Source organism: Monodelphis domestica, chromosome 5 (assembly GCF_027887165.1).
Source record: "Monodelphis domestica isolate mMonDom1 chromosome 5, mMonDom1.pri, whole genome shotgun sequence".
NCBI classification, from domain to species: Eukaryota; Metazoa; Chordata; class Mammalia; order Didelphimorphia; family Didelphidae; genus Monodelphis; species Monodelphis domestica.
This window is the reverse complement of record NC_077231.1, coordinates 131,256,387-131,274,419: the sequence shown is the minus strand read 5'-3', so window position 1 is coordinate 131,274,419 and position 18,033 is coordinate 131,256,387. Positions and strand designations below refer to the sequence as shown.

At 35.9% G+C, this 18,033-nt stretch overlaps 1 protein-coding gene across 1 annotated transcript in view; it reads right to left on the bottom strand.

The window, feature by feature from the left end:
* Nucleotides 1-14,487, bottom strand: part of PDE3A (phosphodiesterase 3A) — a 345,376-nt gene extending 330,889 nt beyond the window's left edge. Inside the window, exon 1 of the mRNA XM_001365787.4 lies at nucleotides 12,940-14,487. Within this exon, the coding sequence (XP_001365824.2) occupies nucleotides 12,940-13,989 (1,050 nt within the window). The 5' untranslated portion in view covers nucleotides 13,990-14,487. The remainder of the gene's footprint in view (nucleotides 1-12,939) is intronic.
* Between the last annotated feature and the right edge of the window lie 3,546 nt (nucleotides 14,488-18,033).

Sequence of the window (18,033 nt, the reverse complement as noted above, 5' to 3'; positions counted from 1 at the left end):
ATGTAAGCTATCACACTACTATAAAAGTTTAGGTGTCCTTGAGTTTCTTTTCTCAAGGAAGAAAAAAAAAAGGTCAGGATGAATACTAGCACTCTACTTAAATCAGATGATTTAATTAAACATTTAAAAGGATTCAATAGTAGGCTCTAAACTGTCAAAACATTACATAAATATAGCAGGGAAAAATATTCAATGTGCATTCATGGTTCATTATATTCTATATCAACTAAATGCTCTTTTGCCATTATCTCATACTCTAGTTTTGAGAACTAAACTATCTATCCAAACTATTAGCTGAGAAATATCATCTATTGTTTTCTGAATTTTTTTTTTATTAGCACTTACTTATACTTCATTTCCCTACTGCTAGGTTATAAGATGGTAGGGGAGGACTCAATCAACTAACAAACACTTATTAAGGACCTATTATGTGTCAGGTGCTAGGCACTGAACACAAAATATGAACCAATCTCTTCTTGCAGTGATGGAAATCTTGTGCAACATTTGTCTGTATCTACAATAGTGCTTTGGCATATGATGAGCATTCATCAAATATTTGTTAATTTGAGCATTGATATACTCACAGATCAAAGTCCAGTGCTTGAAATAAGTGTTTTACAAACCAAACCAAATTTTAAGAAGTTTTTATATATCACATGAGTATTGGAAGGGAACAGAGAGGATGAAGAAAAAGTACCATCAATAGTAGAAAATATTTTTAGGAATTTAAAATAAAAGGAAAAAGGAATTAATCCTTTTTAGAGAGTTTATAATATAACATTTTGGCAGTATGGGAAATTATACTGTCATCAAAATTCTCTCATACTACCATTTTCCACATATTGCAGAACCCCAGGAATCTAACCTAAGTATTTATAGCCAACATGTATAGTACATTTAAAATTTTTTAAAGGAAGTGTATCTTGCCAAGTCCATACAATCGTGCTCTGAACACTTGAGGTATTTGGTAATTTTTCAATGAAGCTTTTTTTAAAAGTGTCACATGTGAAGGAATTCTGTAAGGAAAAAAAGGCAGGTGACCAATATATCTCTTGATGAAAAGTCATCAGGAGATATAATGTTTTAAAGGGAATCAAAATAGCAAAATCCCTCTAACAAGAATACATAAAACTGATAGTCTGAAAAGTTTTCACAAGTGCTATAAAGTAGAACACATCTCTTTCATTAAACTATGACGTTTCTATATTACATTTTTCTCTCTCAGTAACAATAACATTTGTAGAACTCTTTTCCTTAGTTTGTTGACTGGCTCACAAAAAGTATTCTCAGTTTTCTAAGGAAATATTTCCTAATGTTACTGTTGCTTAAAATATTTTGGTTCTGTTTATATATAGCCACTAGTGTTTTGTTTTGTTTTTAAGCACCCATGCTAGGTATAGAATGTGTCCAAAACTTTTTACTAGTAACAAATATATCAAGAAAGATCTATGATATAATGTGGATATGTCCTTCAAGGATATAAATCACGACTTGCCCATAACCTTTCATACAGTTGGGCAAGTCACCTGACAGTTTGCCTCAGTTTCTTCATTTTTAAAAGGATTTGGTGAAGGAAGCGACACACCACTTCAATCTCTTTGCCAAGAACACCTCAAAATGGTTCTCAAAAAGTGAGAAAAAACTTAAATGACTAAACAACAATAAAATAAGGAGTTACTAAAGTTTTTTGAACAGCAGAAGAATGTGGGTAGTCTTGTGCTTTGGGGGAAAAAAGTTGGCAATTATGTGAATATGGATTAGGAAAGAAAGAAACTGGGATACTATAATATTATAGGTGACAAGGACTTGAACTAGGGTAGTGGTTGGGTGTCTAAGAAGAACAGGGAAGAGAAGTTATATGCAGTGATCAAATAGACAAGACCAGAAAACTGACTGGCTATAAGGTGTGAAAGAGAACACAAGAACATGACTCTGTGAACATTAATCTGGAGGATTGAAGGAATGGTGGTCATTGCAACAGAAACAAGGAAGATGATTTAAATGATCTTAGTGAGGAATGCCAATGACTTCTGCAATAGACATACTATGTTGAGATATCTATGGGACAACTAGGCAAAGATATCCAACTGATATCTTTGATGTGGGATAGATAAATTTGAGAGTCAGTTCCATACAATAATACTTAAAGCCACAAGAGATGCTGAAATCCCCAAAAGGGAGCATACAAAGCAGAGTTCCTAGAAATATGCAGGTTACCAGACAATGGTAAACAGGAAGAGAATTTCATGAAGAGTGAGTTTTTTTGTCATGAAGTGAAACTCAACGAGGTAGATGACAGTTTCATATGCTGCAGAGAAGTCTATAATGATAAAAATGAAGAAAAGACCATCTTATTTTGTGATTAAGAGACCACTGGTTGCTTTGAGGAGAATACTTTTGTCAAATGATGGAATCTGAATTCATATTTCAAAAATGAAAATTTGACTCTGAGAAAGTATAGAAGCAACAAGTGGTTGTTGACCTCTGTATTTGAAGCAAATTAAAATATCACATGTGGTGTCCTCTAATTTGCACATAAACTGGATTTAAGAGAGGCAGAATTGCACAAAGCTATTGGTCTTACTTTTTCCTTCCAGAATTATCCAAGTCCAATGGCAAAACAAAAATAAAAATAACTGGCAATGGCTCAAGGTACAGTGGATGACTCCACAACACCTAATTCTGCCACCTTTCTGGCCGCTGGAACAAATGGTTGTCATCTGGCCCTTTCTTAGAGGAAGTTTTCACATGCCTGGGGGAACCAACCTCTAACTCATTGACAGGTGTGAAGCCTGCTGGTTACCTTCAACCTGGTTTAGCCCACCTGCTGAGATAGTTTTACTGGGGTGTGGCTGCTGCAGATGCCACAGCTTTTTAGAATAACAAGTGAGAGCTGGGTAGCAGGTGGACAACAAAGTAAGAAAGCAACCCTTGAAAAATGCTTGATAAGCCTTCATAGCAGAGATGCAAGTCTTCTCTGAACCCCCTCTGCACAAAGCAACAAGTAGAGACACACTGAGGGAACTGTGGGATCAACTGAAGGCTGGATGTTTAGGAAGATTTCAGCACAGAGGCAGCAAAATAGAATTCAGTAATGAAATTCATTGCTTTTCAATATAACAGCATACTACAGTCTAAAAAGTCAACATATATGATATAGCAACTCAAATAATTATTACATGATTTTGTTGGGATCCATATTTTCTCTTCTCTGAAAGGATCAATGGTAAAGTATACATCTTACATTCTTATAGGCACAGTTTAATTCCAAAGAAAATCCAAAATTCAAACTCATACTTAAAACTACAAAAGATGTTAAACTAAGAAAAAATGAAAATATTAATTTCAGCTTCTATAGTGGAAATATGAGAAATATATAAAACGAAAAAATTAGCAATGATGAAGAAACAAAGTTATCAATCTTTGGAGTAGTAATTCTGGTAAGACAGAAGAACCAGGCACTTACATCCTAACTGCTATATTCAACCACTTCAAAATATCAAGAAATGCCCAAAAAAAGTAATTACACTTGGAAGGAGAAAATAAAAGATAGGAAACTTCTGCATGAAGTAATTTTTAAAAACTTCTTAGAGACCTTTATTCATTCGTTCAAATGCCCCAAGGTCAGTGAGACCACAAAAGGTCTCAAGCTTTGGCTCAGGTGGCTATCTATACAACTAAAAGCCAAACAGTAAGTGGGGAAAAAGGGAGAGCTATGTAAGATATTAACTCATATGAAAACTACATGGAACAAAAAAGAAAGGAAAGTGGGTAAAAAAGCCAAGAGTATATGTACACTGGGTATAAGTCCCAGTCATCCCACAGGCTAAAAATTATTTTTCAGAGAGAAAGAAAAAAGTCAACACAACTTGTACAATGTGTAACACCTGGGGACTACTACCTTCACAATTCAGGTAGATAGAGGGGTGTCTTATCAAATCTCTTCATTTGAATATCTTTTGATCTTCATAATTTTGTTACATTCAGCTTTGATTTTTTGGCAGTGGTATTCCTTCCACTTGCATTGTTGTAGTTATTTTGTATTTTGTTGGTTCAGTTTACTTCACATTCTGGGAGGGGAAGGATATAATGGTAATGTAAGAAACAAGAAATATCAAGAAAACAACTTGAAGAAAAAAAATAAGACTATAATGATGACAGGGACACTGCAGATACAAACCAAGAAGAGAGTGGAGAGAAATTAGCTACAAATAAAGCTTCCAAGAGTAACATAGTTTGGGCACAAGTTCTACCCAGATTACTGAAAGAAATAAAGCAAGGATTTTTTAAGAGTTAGACACATTTTTTACATGATGGAGTAAGATCACAAGAGGAAACAATGGAAATGACGTGAGCGCTATGGAAGAAAGAATTGGAAAAGGTATTAGAAACTTGGTAGAAGAGATACAAAAGAATTGCCCAGCAAATGAATTCACTAAAAATCTGTCACCCAACAAAATTCAATGACTCAATGATGCAAGGAATATTAAAATGAATTCAAAAGACTGAAAAAATAGGATAAGGTATGTTATAGCAAAGACAACTGACATCTAAATGAGGTCAAAGAGATCACTAAAAAATCAGTGGAGTCTCTGACAGTTATGTCAAAACAACAGAAAAGGTCCTAAATATATTATTTCAAAGAAATCTTAAAAGAAAACTGCTTAGAGTAAGAATCAAAATAGAAATAAAAACTACCAGACTCTTCCTGAAATTCTAAAATTAAAAATCCAAGGAGCATTGTAACCAAAATTCAGTGTCCAGATAAAATAAGAAATAATCCTAAGAGTCAGAAAAAAAAATCAAACACTAAGTACACACAATTTAGCATCCACTTCCATGCAGGATAGGAAAGCCTGGAATATCTTGTTCCAGAAGGTAACACATATAGGCTTAGAACCAAGAATACCTTACATAGAAAATATCATACACAGTATAACAGAGTATGACCCTGCAAAAGAAAAAAATGGGCCTTTAATGAAATAGAAGATGAAATGAGCAAAAATTCGTGGAAACCTTGATGTGCAAATAAGAGTCAAGAGAAACATAAGAAGGAAAATATGAATGATGATAAGGGACTAAATAAAGATAAGCTATTTATAGTCTAACATGGGAAGAGATATACATCTCCCCTTAGAATGATTATAGTTAGGCAAAGTGTCTTTGGATAGTTATATTTTGCTTTGATCATCTTTAAAAAAGAGGGGAGAAGAGGAGGAAAGAGAGGAGAATTATCTCACATAATCAAAGTACAATAAGTAGAATTCTACACAGAGAAAGGGGAAAGGATGAAAGGAGTTGGTGACAGTTTAATTTCAGTCTCATTTGAACTTGTCAAATAAGGAAAGAATTTGCATCCACACAGTTAAGTTAAAAAATACATTACACTAAACGGATAAAAAAAGAGGAAAAGGGGGAATGGGAGTAGAAGGGAATAAGATGGATGATAAATTAAGGAATGGATTAATTTTAAGCAAAACAAATTCTAAGAAGTCATAAAAATATTTATAGCACCTCTTTTCTGGAAAAAGAAGAGGTACTCAACAAATTATTGTATCTAAATGTGCAGTAAGGAACTATGAAGGCAGTAGTTTCAGAGAAACCCAGGAAGACTTGTATAAACTAATACAGTAAAGTAGAATCAGGAGAACAATTTATATAGCGGGAAAAAAATCATAAACACAAACTAGACTTAGAAACTCCAATTAGAATAATGACCAACCACAATATCAGAGGATACAAGATGAAGTCAAAATCTAGAATAAAGTTGATTATAAGTGATAAAATAGACCACTTTATTTATAGTATGTGAAAATCCTTTTGCATGAAAAGTGTCCTTAAATTGAGACTAAGAAAAGAAACTCAAATGAGGTGAAAATCTATACCTTGAATCTCTCTGATAAATGTTTGTTACCCAAATCTAGAGTTGATAATATTACAAGACCAAAGAGTATTCCTCAGTAGATAAATGTTCAAAGAATGTACGTAGTTTTTAAAAGAAGAAATGCAAACTATCAATAACCACATGAAAAAGTGTTCCAAATCACTAATAAAAGAAATACAAATTAAAACAACTCTGAAGTTTCACCTCATTTTCAAACTGGCAAAGATAATAAAAGACAGAGGTAGGCAATGTTGGGGAAGGGTGGGAAGACAGTCACACTAATAATCTACTGTTGATGGAATTGGGAACCAGACCAACTGTTCTGGACAACAATTTGGGACTATGTGAGAAAAGTCATTAAACTGTTCATACCCTTTTCCCCCCGCAATTCCACCACTGCCACTCAGCCCAAAGCCATCAAAAAGCAGAAGGAAACATTCCATATATACCAAAATATTCAAAGCAGCACTTTTGTTACAGTGAACCCTGGAAACAAAAAAGGTACCAATCAAGTGGAGGATGTCTGAACAAATTGTGGATGAGTTTCATGGAATATTACTGCATGATAAGTAATGGCACATATGAAGAATTTGGAGAAACACAGGAAAGAAGAAGAATATGCTACAATAATCTTTTTAAAAAAACACTAAAAGGCAGGTGAATTTTCATTGGTTGTAATTATTAATCTTGAGGATGGAGAGTGAATCAAGACTTGACCCTTTCTTAATAGAAAAAATGGGTGATGAGTGTTAGATACTCTCAGGACATGGTAGGTGTATCAGTTGGTTTTACTGAACCACTTTTGTTGTTTTTATATTTACAAGATAGGAATGAAGGGGAGGCTATTTGTAAGCAATTGGGGTGAAATTTTTAAAGTATCTATAAAGACTTGAAAACCTGTGTTTTTTTAAAGGTAGCTTTGCATCTAAAGTGCATCTTTATTAGATACAGACAGGAACTATTGTTTTATCTGTTTGGTAAATATTCCAATTTTTAGAATATCACTACATTAGTTAGAGGGGGGAAATTATTGTTCTACAAAAGGTGACAAGCTACAAATACAGCAGTGATTTTTCACGTTCTCTTACAAATATTAGAGTAGAGAAGGACTATGAAAAAAGCTCAGAAAAAAAACTCAGAAACTGTAGCATTGATGAAAAGGCAGAAGAGTTATGAAAACCACAAGAGCACACACTCACATACTTTCTAGACAGTACAATTAAAAGGCAGCAAATACTTGCGTATGGCAAATCAAACTGGTTTCTATTTTTAACTAATGTCAAAATTTTTATTATTGCTTTATAATAAAGTTTGAAGTCTGAGAATACTAAGTCCCCTTCATTGCTATTTTTAAATCATTTTTCTTCAGATTCTACATCAATTTTCACCAAAATTCTATTATCTAGTCTTATCAAACAACATTAATGGTAACTTACACAAAATAAAATGTTATATTGATTTAATTTTATTTTCTCTAAAATTATCCCTATTTTCACAAAACCTGTATGTCCAACAAATAAGTAATTGTTGTTTAGTAGACATAACCACAGAATAAATTTCAAATAGATGCAATATGTGTGTTCAATGAAAATTAAGGAGATAATATTATATAATGGAAAGATTTTGAGCTAGGTATCATAGGACCTCAGTTCAAATATTAGACATTACTTTCTATGTAACCCAGAAAAGGTCACCCTCTTGAGCCCAGTTTCCTCATCTGTAAAAGGGGATCCAAAAAAGATTATTTTTATACCTGTTATGGTATATGTTGAATTGTCATAAAATCAAATTATTTAGAATCAAGAAAAGAAACCTTAGTCCAAACACCCCAGAAAAGTAACACAAAGATATCACTCTACAGTGTTGCTTCTATCAATACATAATAATAGAGAAAATTTATTATATAGCTTTAATTTGGGTAAGGAATTTCCAAACTTTATCTCACTTAATCTTAGATAATTGCTATTAATAGCCCCATTTTAGAGATAAGGCAACTGAGGCCAAAAGTTTAAGAAACTTTCCCACAGACAAAAAGTTTATGAATGCTAAAGGCAAGATTTAAAGATCTTCCTGAATCTAGGTTCAATGCTTTACATTTAGAACCAGAGATGAAAAGTTAACCAGCTTGATTCTTTCCACAAACTATATTCTTTAATAGCTGATACTGAAAATTCACACAAATGTCACTCATTAAAAATGTAAGGAATATTTTTTCATGCTAATATGACTCCCTCTTGCTTCCCTAGCTTTTCAAAGCCCCTAGGCTTTTCAAAATGTATTTCATACACAGAGTCACTGTTCTGGTCTGTTTATTTAATTAAACATGACAGCCTAGAATACACAGAATTTCTTTCAGTTCTATAGCTTTTTGCTTTTTACACTTTATTTTCAGTACAGAAAAAAGAAAGTTCTTGTTTTGACTCTTTCCATACTCTTTAAGATTATATAGATTCCCTGACTTGTCCACTAAATTTTTTTAAATCACACCTTAAACATCCAAATTCAAAAGCTGAAATTATAAAATGTCACCCTCCCCCCAAAAAAGGAAAGGAAAAAGTCTTCTTCTTTACCCCTAATAAAAAAAAATTGGATTTCTGCCCTTTTGTTTTCAAGAGTTGGCATTTATGATATTGACATTCATATTTCATTTTGTCACCAAAATGAAATTAGCCCATCAGTACTGTCTCTACCACTATAAACAACCTAGTACTACTAAAATAGTTCATAAGTTGTGATTGAAATAAAATCATGAATGTGAATATAAACAGGGCATATTAAACTTGTCTTGTCTGAATAATGAAAGTTATGGCCACAGCTTAGGTTAATTTCAAAAACACTAATTGCAACAGGATCTCATCTGTTCAGTCAACCAAGTATCCTTCCTCTCCCCACTGGAAAATTTTCCAGCTACTTTTGCTTCTTCAATTTACACCCATGCTTCAAATGTGTCCAAGTTTTGATAAAATTGTACTTTAGCTCAGTTACCATAACTTTTTTCCTAAGAATTTTAAAAATAAAAAGTTAGACCCTAACATGTAGTAGAAACAATTTGAATTTTTAAAATAATTTTTACTTAAATGTTTTCCATTACATATTTTAATCTTGTCTCAATGACAAATTCAGCCTCCTTTGCCTTTAAATGCCACAAATATATGAAATTAAAGGATAAAGACATACAAAAATGGAAGATGCATATGACTCTGACAATCAAAATACATTTCTGTGAAAAATCAAAATTTCAGGAAAATCAATAGTATTGGTATATGAATCTTTCAAATGAAATATAAAGTGGTCACTGTAAGCAGTGCTTCTTCACCAGTAAATCATTTCTTTGATATGTAAAGACAAAAATGAAATCTCCTTCAAACAGTCTAAATGTTAAAAAAAATGCATTAACAAAAGATATACACTTGAAGTATAACATGTACTATTACTTATAGGTCACACATGACAATTTTCCTGAATATTCAGTTTATCAAACTTTTTTACAGTTTCATAGCCTGTGAGATATATGTATATAAATATAGATATAGATAGCTATGTATATAGATATTTAATAGTTTGGTTCTTCAGTGAATTTGAGAAAATTTTCTTTCAAATGTAATTATGCTATATAGACAACCATATTATTTGATGGAAAAAATAAACTCTTAAAAACTACATGCCAATGCACACCTCTTATAATCTATTGCTGGTTTCTGTTGTAAGAAAAAGGTAGCAGCATGGCACACTCAAATGCAAGTTCAATTTGGAACCTAACAACTTGAGTTAAAGGCCTGACTCCATCACTTATTACCTAACCTCAAATAAGCCACTTAAACTTGCCTAGATCCCTGAATTCCTTCATCTGTAAAAATTAAGGAGTGGTTGTAGATAATTATCACAGTATCACAGAGCTGGAAGAAACCTCAGATGTTAGTTAGTCCAGTCCCCTCATTTAACAGCTGAGGCAACTGAGGCCAAAAAAGGTAAATAATAACCATCACAGGTGGGATTTGTGACCAGGTCCTCTGAAGTCAAATCTAGTGCAAATCTAGTGTAGTCACTACACTTCCTAAAATCCCTTAACCTTTTCAACTGATGATTATGGCTTTTGCCTTAAAGTGTCCCTATTTTTCTGAGGCTTAGAGCAGTTTAAGGAGGAAAGGATGGAAAGAGGGAAGAAAGATTTTCTAAGGAACTGAAGGATCACTTTAAGGTGCACAAGAAAAGTGCTATAATTCACGATCTCTCTCCCTTACAATTTATGACAGTCAAGGTCCAAACAATTTATCAAGTTCATCAAAATACTCTACTTTCCTAAACTGTTATTGAAAGTTCCTGACTAAGTTCAATTTATTATCACAGTATTTTGTGATCCTTTTCAAGTTTAAAGAATAGAATTTTTTTCAAAAAGGAAATAATTAATAGTTAACAAGCCCTAGGGCATATTTGGAATGGCCAATTACTAGGTTTATAAAAAGTGTCAAAGATAGTGGTATATACTTCACACCATCTATGTTTTCCTTCTCTGTGTGTGTCATTTATTATGTGTTTCCTCATCAACTTTACATCTTTGAGCAATTTTTTGTGGGTTGGGGGAATGTTTGGATCCAAGATTTCATTGGTGGAGGCTAAAATCCTATGCTGATAGAACATGCTATCCCTGAATATAAAGCACTACTCCATGTTAATTTTATGTGTACTTAATCCTATTTTAAGTATCTCACATTCTCTTTGAAAAAAAAAAACTATTCTAAAAAGAGAAACACTTGCCCATAGTTTCTGAAAAGTTTCAAGGACCTAAATTTAGCCTTAATGCAATTTTTGTTTTGTCAGGAACCATCACTGATAAACTTGCACACTGAATGATATTTTTAACAAATAAAGCAGTTAATAATAGTGACCAAATGAGATTAACAATTTAGGATAATTCAAATGCACATTTCACATGACAAAAAAAAATCATGAAATATTCTTTCCCAATTATCAACAATTTTAAGTCTCAAATTCTCAATCATTTTATTTAAATGAGTTAAATTTTTCCTTTATCAATGTAAATATAAAAAGGAGGAAAAATGTAATTAAAAACCTGCCATGATTTACTCAGACACTTTTCTTATCTTAAATACACTCAATATTTACTACACAGAAAAATAGAACCTTGACCTCTGAATGAAAAAATGAAACTTCTTGAATTTAAATTTAGATATCTGAATGAAATACATTGGAAAGGGATTGTGTCAGATGAAATCAAGGAGATGCAAACTTTCCTTAAAAATGTATGGTTTGTTTATATGCTGTTCTTTTCTAACTTCTGATGAATGAAATGATCATATATGCTAGACCATTATGCTAGGGGTAGGAAGATATAAATCCATGTATCTATAAAAAAAGAAATAAATGCTGGTCTTCCCTTTATCTAATTTTCTTAATCTTCTTTGTATTATTGTAATTCCTACTGAGAATGATTGAGTCAGTTTGGGGGTTTGTACCACACTCCTGGAATTTGCTTACACTGAGTTAATATTTATTTCAGCTAGACAAAATTTTAAATAAGTAAGCCTAATTTAAAAACAAACATGAGACATATAATATTGTTAACTACTCTGCCAAATAATGATATAAACAACCACAAATATATGTAATCAACTTATTTCCAGAAACAAAACTGGCCACCCACACCATATGGTGATTCTCTATTAATCAGAAAATGCTCAACTACTTGCAAAACCAGATAGGAATCTGGGGGGAAAGGTGGTGATTTTTTTTTTCATTTTAGAATAATCTCTCAGTCAACAGTCATCCAAACATTCATTTAGTCTAAAAAGTTGAAAGTAATAGAAATCCTTTTATCCCTTAAGTTCCCTCTTTGACACTGTACCAAACCTGTTCAAAATACAAATTGAATACATGAAATGATTATTTTTCATTGATATTCACTATTTAAAATGAAGCTGGTTTCTTTTCGAGTAACAGGAAATGTTTACTGTAATCTTTAAAACAGCAGTGAAAAGACACTAGAACCCAAGAAGCATCATTTTGTCTTCAACTACTCCTAATTTCAGAGGTTCTGTCACAATGACATTTACACAAAAGCATGCACAATCATTTCCTACTTAAATTATTTTTAAGTTTTTCTAAATATGGCTATACAGTTCAGTTTTCAAGAACTCCTATGATGATTGCTGGGTCACTGATCTACGGAAGCTAATTGCTATGCAATTTTTAAACTTAAAAAGGAATTCATATATGCTATAAAATATGATACTGGACCAGTATTTCCTCTAACCTATGTACATAGTTTGCCTAGATATACAGAACTATTTTAAATCCAACCTATGAAAAAATGAATCATCAAATTGTCCTTCAAAACCATATTAACACTTCAACTTGTTTCCAAAATCCAACTATTCAGAAATGCATGATTACCAAAATAAGTAATTAGTGCCAGTTTATACTACAATATTTGCTCCCTCCCCCCACCAAAAAAAACAAACAAACACAAATTTCTAGCATATTTAGAAGCTTTTGTACAACCTCAGATGTCCTCTTTTAACAAACTGTGAAAAGTTGCATAGTTTTATTTTGACAGCACAGATTCAAACACGCTTTGATGGAGAACGCTTTGTTCCACCAATATACCATCGTTGAAGAAATGCAACAAAGGTCAAATTTTGAAAAGGTCGTCCACTACTTAAAACCAAACTTCATCAATTCAAAATATTATTTCAAAATCAAGAAGGACTGGAAGTCAACTCGTTTTAGAGAGTTTGATAATGGGTGCCCAAGCCAGGTGTAGGAAATTTTAAAAGTTGCAATAGCTGTGAGCAACCCTCTAAGATCATCTCTTTTGCCTCAAGTCCATGTTGGTGGTTGTTTTAGTGACAAAGTGCTCGGTGTCAGAGAAACTGATGCCCATTTGAAAGTCTTTTAGCTGTCTCTTTCCTTGTCTCTGTCCCTTCCTGAGGCAATGACTATCACTGTGGTTCACAGAACTCCAATTCTCTCCACCCTTCCCCTATTTCTTCACCCGGACTGCGTTTCAAACGCGAGAGGAGTGAGGGAGTCCTTACCTGTTCTCTAGGTATGCAAGGAAGAGAGGTTCTGCGATGAGATTTGCTGCCATAGCCGGACATCTCGGCGGAGATCATGGAGCTGGACCTCCTCCTCCTCTTAAACACCAGGACCTCTTCTTTAGTCCCTACAACCAGCTGGGTGCCAAAATCCTCTCTCCCGACCGCTCCTCTTGATTGGGGCAAGATTTTTTCCGGGTACCTGGCTAGAAGGAGACCCACTACCCCGGCTGAGTAAGCCAGGTACGGCCTCCAAGCGACCTTGACCCTCTCCAAGGAAATCAGGGACGCGGTCCTAACCGCACTAATCAAGAAGATCATGAGGATACCCTGTCTCAGCCTCAGCACCAGCCATGTCGCGGCGGCCAAGCAGCTGAGCACCACTCCCGTGGCGGGGAGAGATAGTAAGTGATCTTCGCGTACTCCCAGTCCGATGTGGACAATTGCTTCCCCTCCGCAGCAGGCGGCCAACAACACGAGCGCGAGAGGCAGGCGGACCCCTGAGCGGAGCAAGTACAAGCCCATCCAAAAGAAGGCGCACAGGAAACCGAAGAGCAGCGCCGCGGGCTGCAGCCCAAAGCTGAGCTGCCAGGCTCCGCTCAACAGACCTCCCCGAGGCAGATTTAAGACGCCCCCTTCAGCTGCTGCTGCTGCTGCTGCTGCTGCTGCTGCGGCTGCAGCTTCCTCCTCCTCCTCCGCCGCCGCCGCCGCCGCCGCTGCCGCCTCCGCCTCCTCCTGACTCTCCTCCAGGTCACAGCTGATCTCTCCTCGGACCAGCCTCACTACCAACGCCAGCAGAAAGGAGAGCGAGCCAGCGCATAGCGCAGAGGAAAGTTTCCGGGAGCTCCGTAGCTTGTGCAGGACCAAGTCTCCCCATTGGATCTGGCAGCCCTGTTCCCGGGGCGGTCTCGAGGGGCTGGCAGGGCGTAGGGGCAAAGGCTTTGCGTTAAAAGAGTAACCGTTGCAGTCGGACCCCGGGGTCTGACGCTGAACCTCCCTACCAATGCTGATTTCGTCCCTGATACTAGCAATCTCTCCGGTCGGGACCATGGTTTACTCACCCAAGCACCAAATGGGGTGCCAGATACCACTGCCTTAATTTCTTTCTCTTTTACACCCCCTGTACACTCCCAATCGCCTTAAGTTGCAGCTCCACAATAAACAATTAATTGCTACTAGGGAAGGAGGAGGGGGAAGAATGGGGGTAGGGGTGGGTGAGTGGGAATGCTACCAAAAGAGTTCTTGAAAGTTCAAAGCTGGCAGGGGAGAAAACGACCTGACCTCTCTTTTCTTGAGCTTTTAACCAATCACCCCCCAAAGTCTCTTCCTTCACTCATACACATTCTCCTGGGTCGCTTCTAACTTGCGATCTTTTAAAACTGTGAAACGCATCCTTCGCGTGGTAGCAGAGGGCTGGAATCAAAGCAGGAGCAGCAGCAGTCAGAACAAGTCAAAAGCACTAGTTCATCTCTAGGCCATCTCCCTACAGCTTACTGTGGTGCTGGCCTCAGCCGTTAGCTGAGCTCCAAAAGCAGATGGAGTGCCTCCCCACTCCCCCACCCCCCCTTTCTTCTCCCTGCACTTTCTTTATCACTCTTTCCTCTCCTGCTTACAGTCAGTTCCAGCACCGCAGCCAGAAGCGAATCGCCATTCCCCTGGGTTAAGGAGGAAAGCTGTGCAACGGGATGAGGGTGGGGGCCCCAGTCTAAGTCTCAGTTAAAAGAAATTGAAAAGTGGAGAGGGAAGGGGAAAGGAAGTAAAGGAAGGGAATGAATGGATGTGAGAATAATTATGAAGTTGCTAAACGCAGTCGGAGACAGACTCTGCGAGAGAAAAAACAGCAAGGGGGAAGGAGGAAGGAAGAAATGAAAAGAGGAAGGGAGGGTAAGAGAGAAAACGGGATGTGCTTTTTTTTTTTTTCCTTGCCTTTTAGTGCAGTATAGGGCCCGGAGATTTACAGTTTTGTGAACCAAACATATGCAAAGCCTAAGGAAAGTCACACTTTGATCAAGGCCATTTGTGAGAAAAGTAATCCTATACCAAAAAGCCAGAAATTCGCGTCCTCTAATTCACTTTTTTTCTCATTCTCCGCCCCCCCCCCTTTTTTTTTTTTAATTTTAAGGGCAATTCTGAAAAACAGACTTCTTCCTTGTGTTCGCCACTACCCCCGAGGAGGCGCAGCTCTTGGAACTACTTGCTCCTCACCCCTTGACTGGTACCTATGCAAGATGCACGAAGGAAAAGCTGCTACACTGAACAAGAAATGAGCAAGAAATATCTTAGTTCAGAAATGTGGGATCAAATGACTTGGTTTTCCGTTGACGCTAACTCTTTAGATATGTTCGGAGGAAGAGATTCTGTTTGACTTCCTAAAGAAGGGTAGGTTCTAAGTAGCCAACTCTTTTCTGTCATTTAAAAATTAAACCGAGAGCCATAATTTCACTCTTTTGAAGAAGTATCACACGTACATACATTCATTCACAAATCAGTTTAAGTAGCAATCCTAATTCAAGAGACATTTCTGAATGAACCTGCTTGGAGACTCTATAGCTGGATAGCTAGTTAGCTAGCTAGCTAGACAGGCAGACAGGCAGACAGACAGACAGGCAGACAGGATAGATAGATAGATAGATAGATAGATAGATAGATAGATAGATAGATAGATAGATAGATAGATAGATAGATAGATAGATAGATAGATAGATAGATAGATAGATAGATAGATAGATAGAGATGATAGATAGATAGAGATGATAGATAATTTTAAAAAGGAAACTTTCTGTGGTTCTTGGTGTAAATGATGGACAATCTCACAATGTAGAAGAACCATTTTATCATCATTGCTGTCAAGATGAAAGGTTGTTTTTTTTTCCTGTATGTGTGTTACTTCCTTTACTTTTGAAATTTTGGCAGTAACAAAAGAATTCCCAAGGAGTACCTCTTGATTATTGGCAAAAATTAGAGTCTGGGGTTAGCCCCTCAGGGAGCTTTAAGAGGTTAAGGGAGTCTAAAGAGTAATTAGCTCTAAGCAAACATCATTTCCTCCAAAGAGTAGATTGGACCCTGTCAAACAAATTTCTATTACTGTAAAATGATGTTTTTATATTGGCAACAACAAAAATTTGTGATACATTAATTAGAATGTAGTCACATTCAAATGAGTGGTGATGTCATATAAAAATAACAAGATGTTTTGGAAATTAATGGCAATATCTAAATATAAACAAGCCCTGACTTCATTAAGGGTTATGATGCTTAACAATTAGGACAACAACAAAAATAGGCTAAGTGGGTGGGTGGGTGCCAGACCCCTTAGTAATAATCCCTTCTGCTGCTGGGTCTTCCAGTAATATACAAAGCAAGGACACTTACATGCAATTCTAAAATGCTCCTATGTTATTTGATTGAATTCAACCCCACAGAAAACAATGATGGTGAGAATTAATAAACCACTTTTGCTTAATTAAATTTGTATTTCAGGTGAAAGTATTTTTAGGCTGCAGGATCTGGCTAATTGCTTCAATATGCCATTTTACTCTGATGTAGAGGCAAAATTTTGCAAACAAAAGTGAAATTAGATCTTTAAGAAATGAGTTGATTGGATGAATGATTCATTTATATATTTATTCTCCTTTTTGTTATTAGTCAGAGCTTTTAATATGACGCACATATGTGTTAGGATCAGTGACATTGCAACTGGTTTCAGCCAGAAATCCAGAACTCATATGTCATATGGAGAACAACAAGGGCAGCTAGTCAATGAAGGGAGGTACCATCTGTTTAATAATTAAGGTAACAGGAACAATAATGTCCTTGCCAAAGACAAATGAGCCCCCTATCATGCACACACATATTTGTAGGTTTCGGCTGTATAAGCTTGATTCAAATACTACAGACCTAGAATTTAGTGGGAGTGGGGCTGGAGTGGGGTAAAGAATCAGATAATAGGCATTTTGGCACCCAAAAAGTAAGGACATTTAAATGTTAAAAACATTCCTAGTTATGGGCAAGTTTGGGGGGGTTTGGTTTGGCAACTGAACTTGACTTTATGTTCTTGACAGAACATAAAAAAGTAGAATGATCATACAATATTAATTTTAAGACATGCTTTAAATGCCTGCCATAATAACTTAAAAGGAAATAAATTAGTAGCTACCTAACTGAATTTTTCACAGACAGAAGATAGACTTCTTGATGTGAGACAGGAAAACATCTATAACAACTGAGGCATCTCCTCTCACATGGAAGTACATACTTCTCAGAGATATTACCAAATATTCTCAAGCTGTACAACTATTCATATCCTAAATGCTTATCTTTCCCTCCAATCCTTCCCTCTTTTGAACTTCACTATTACTGTTGAAGGTATTACCTTCCTCCCCAGTCCCACAGGCTTATAACTTTGATGTCATCTTTGACTCTTAACTTGCATTCACTCATACAGCCACCACACTAGTTCAGGCTCTCATCACCCCTTACCTGGGCTATTACAATAGGTTTCTAATTGGTCACCTTGCTTCAAGTTTCTCTCCCTAATAAATATAATGCTAGCCATGCCATATAGCCTTATTCAATAAACTTCAGTAGCTCCTTTTTGCCTCTATGAAGTATGAAGGGAAAATGTCCTATTGGTACTTTTTTAAAAAATTAGGCTACTTCATTAAGAACCTTGTATACTGTGGCTCACTAATTAAAACAGACACATTGTTAGAGGTTCTTGAGCTATCTTTTTCAGTCATCCAATCAAGAAGCATTACTTAATGCTTTCTTTGAAATATGAAATATGAAGTCTTTGGCACTTAAAGCTTTTCAGAGCATGGCCCCTACCTACCTTTCTAGTCTTCATACATTTGACTCCCCTCTACATATTCTCTGATTCATCTATTCAGGCTTTCTTGTTTTTCCTTCCCCAGTGTCTGGGATGTTCTTCCTCCTTAATTCCACCTCTTAAAATCCTTGGCTTCCTTCAAGACTCAATCCAAACCCAAAATCTACTAGAAACCTCCTCAGGTCCTCTGCCTCCACCAATTGCTGGAGCTTCCTCCTTTAAAGATACCATCTATTATTTGCATGTAATCTCCCCCATATGGATGT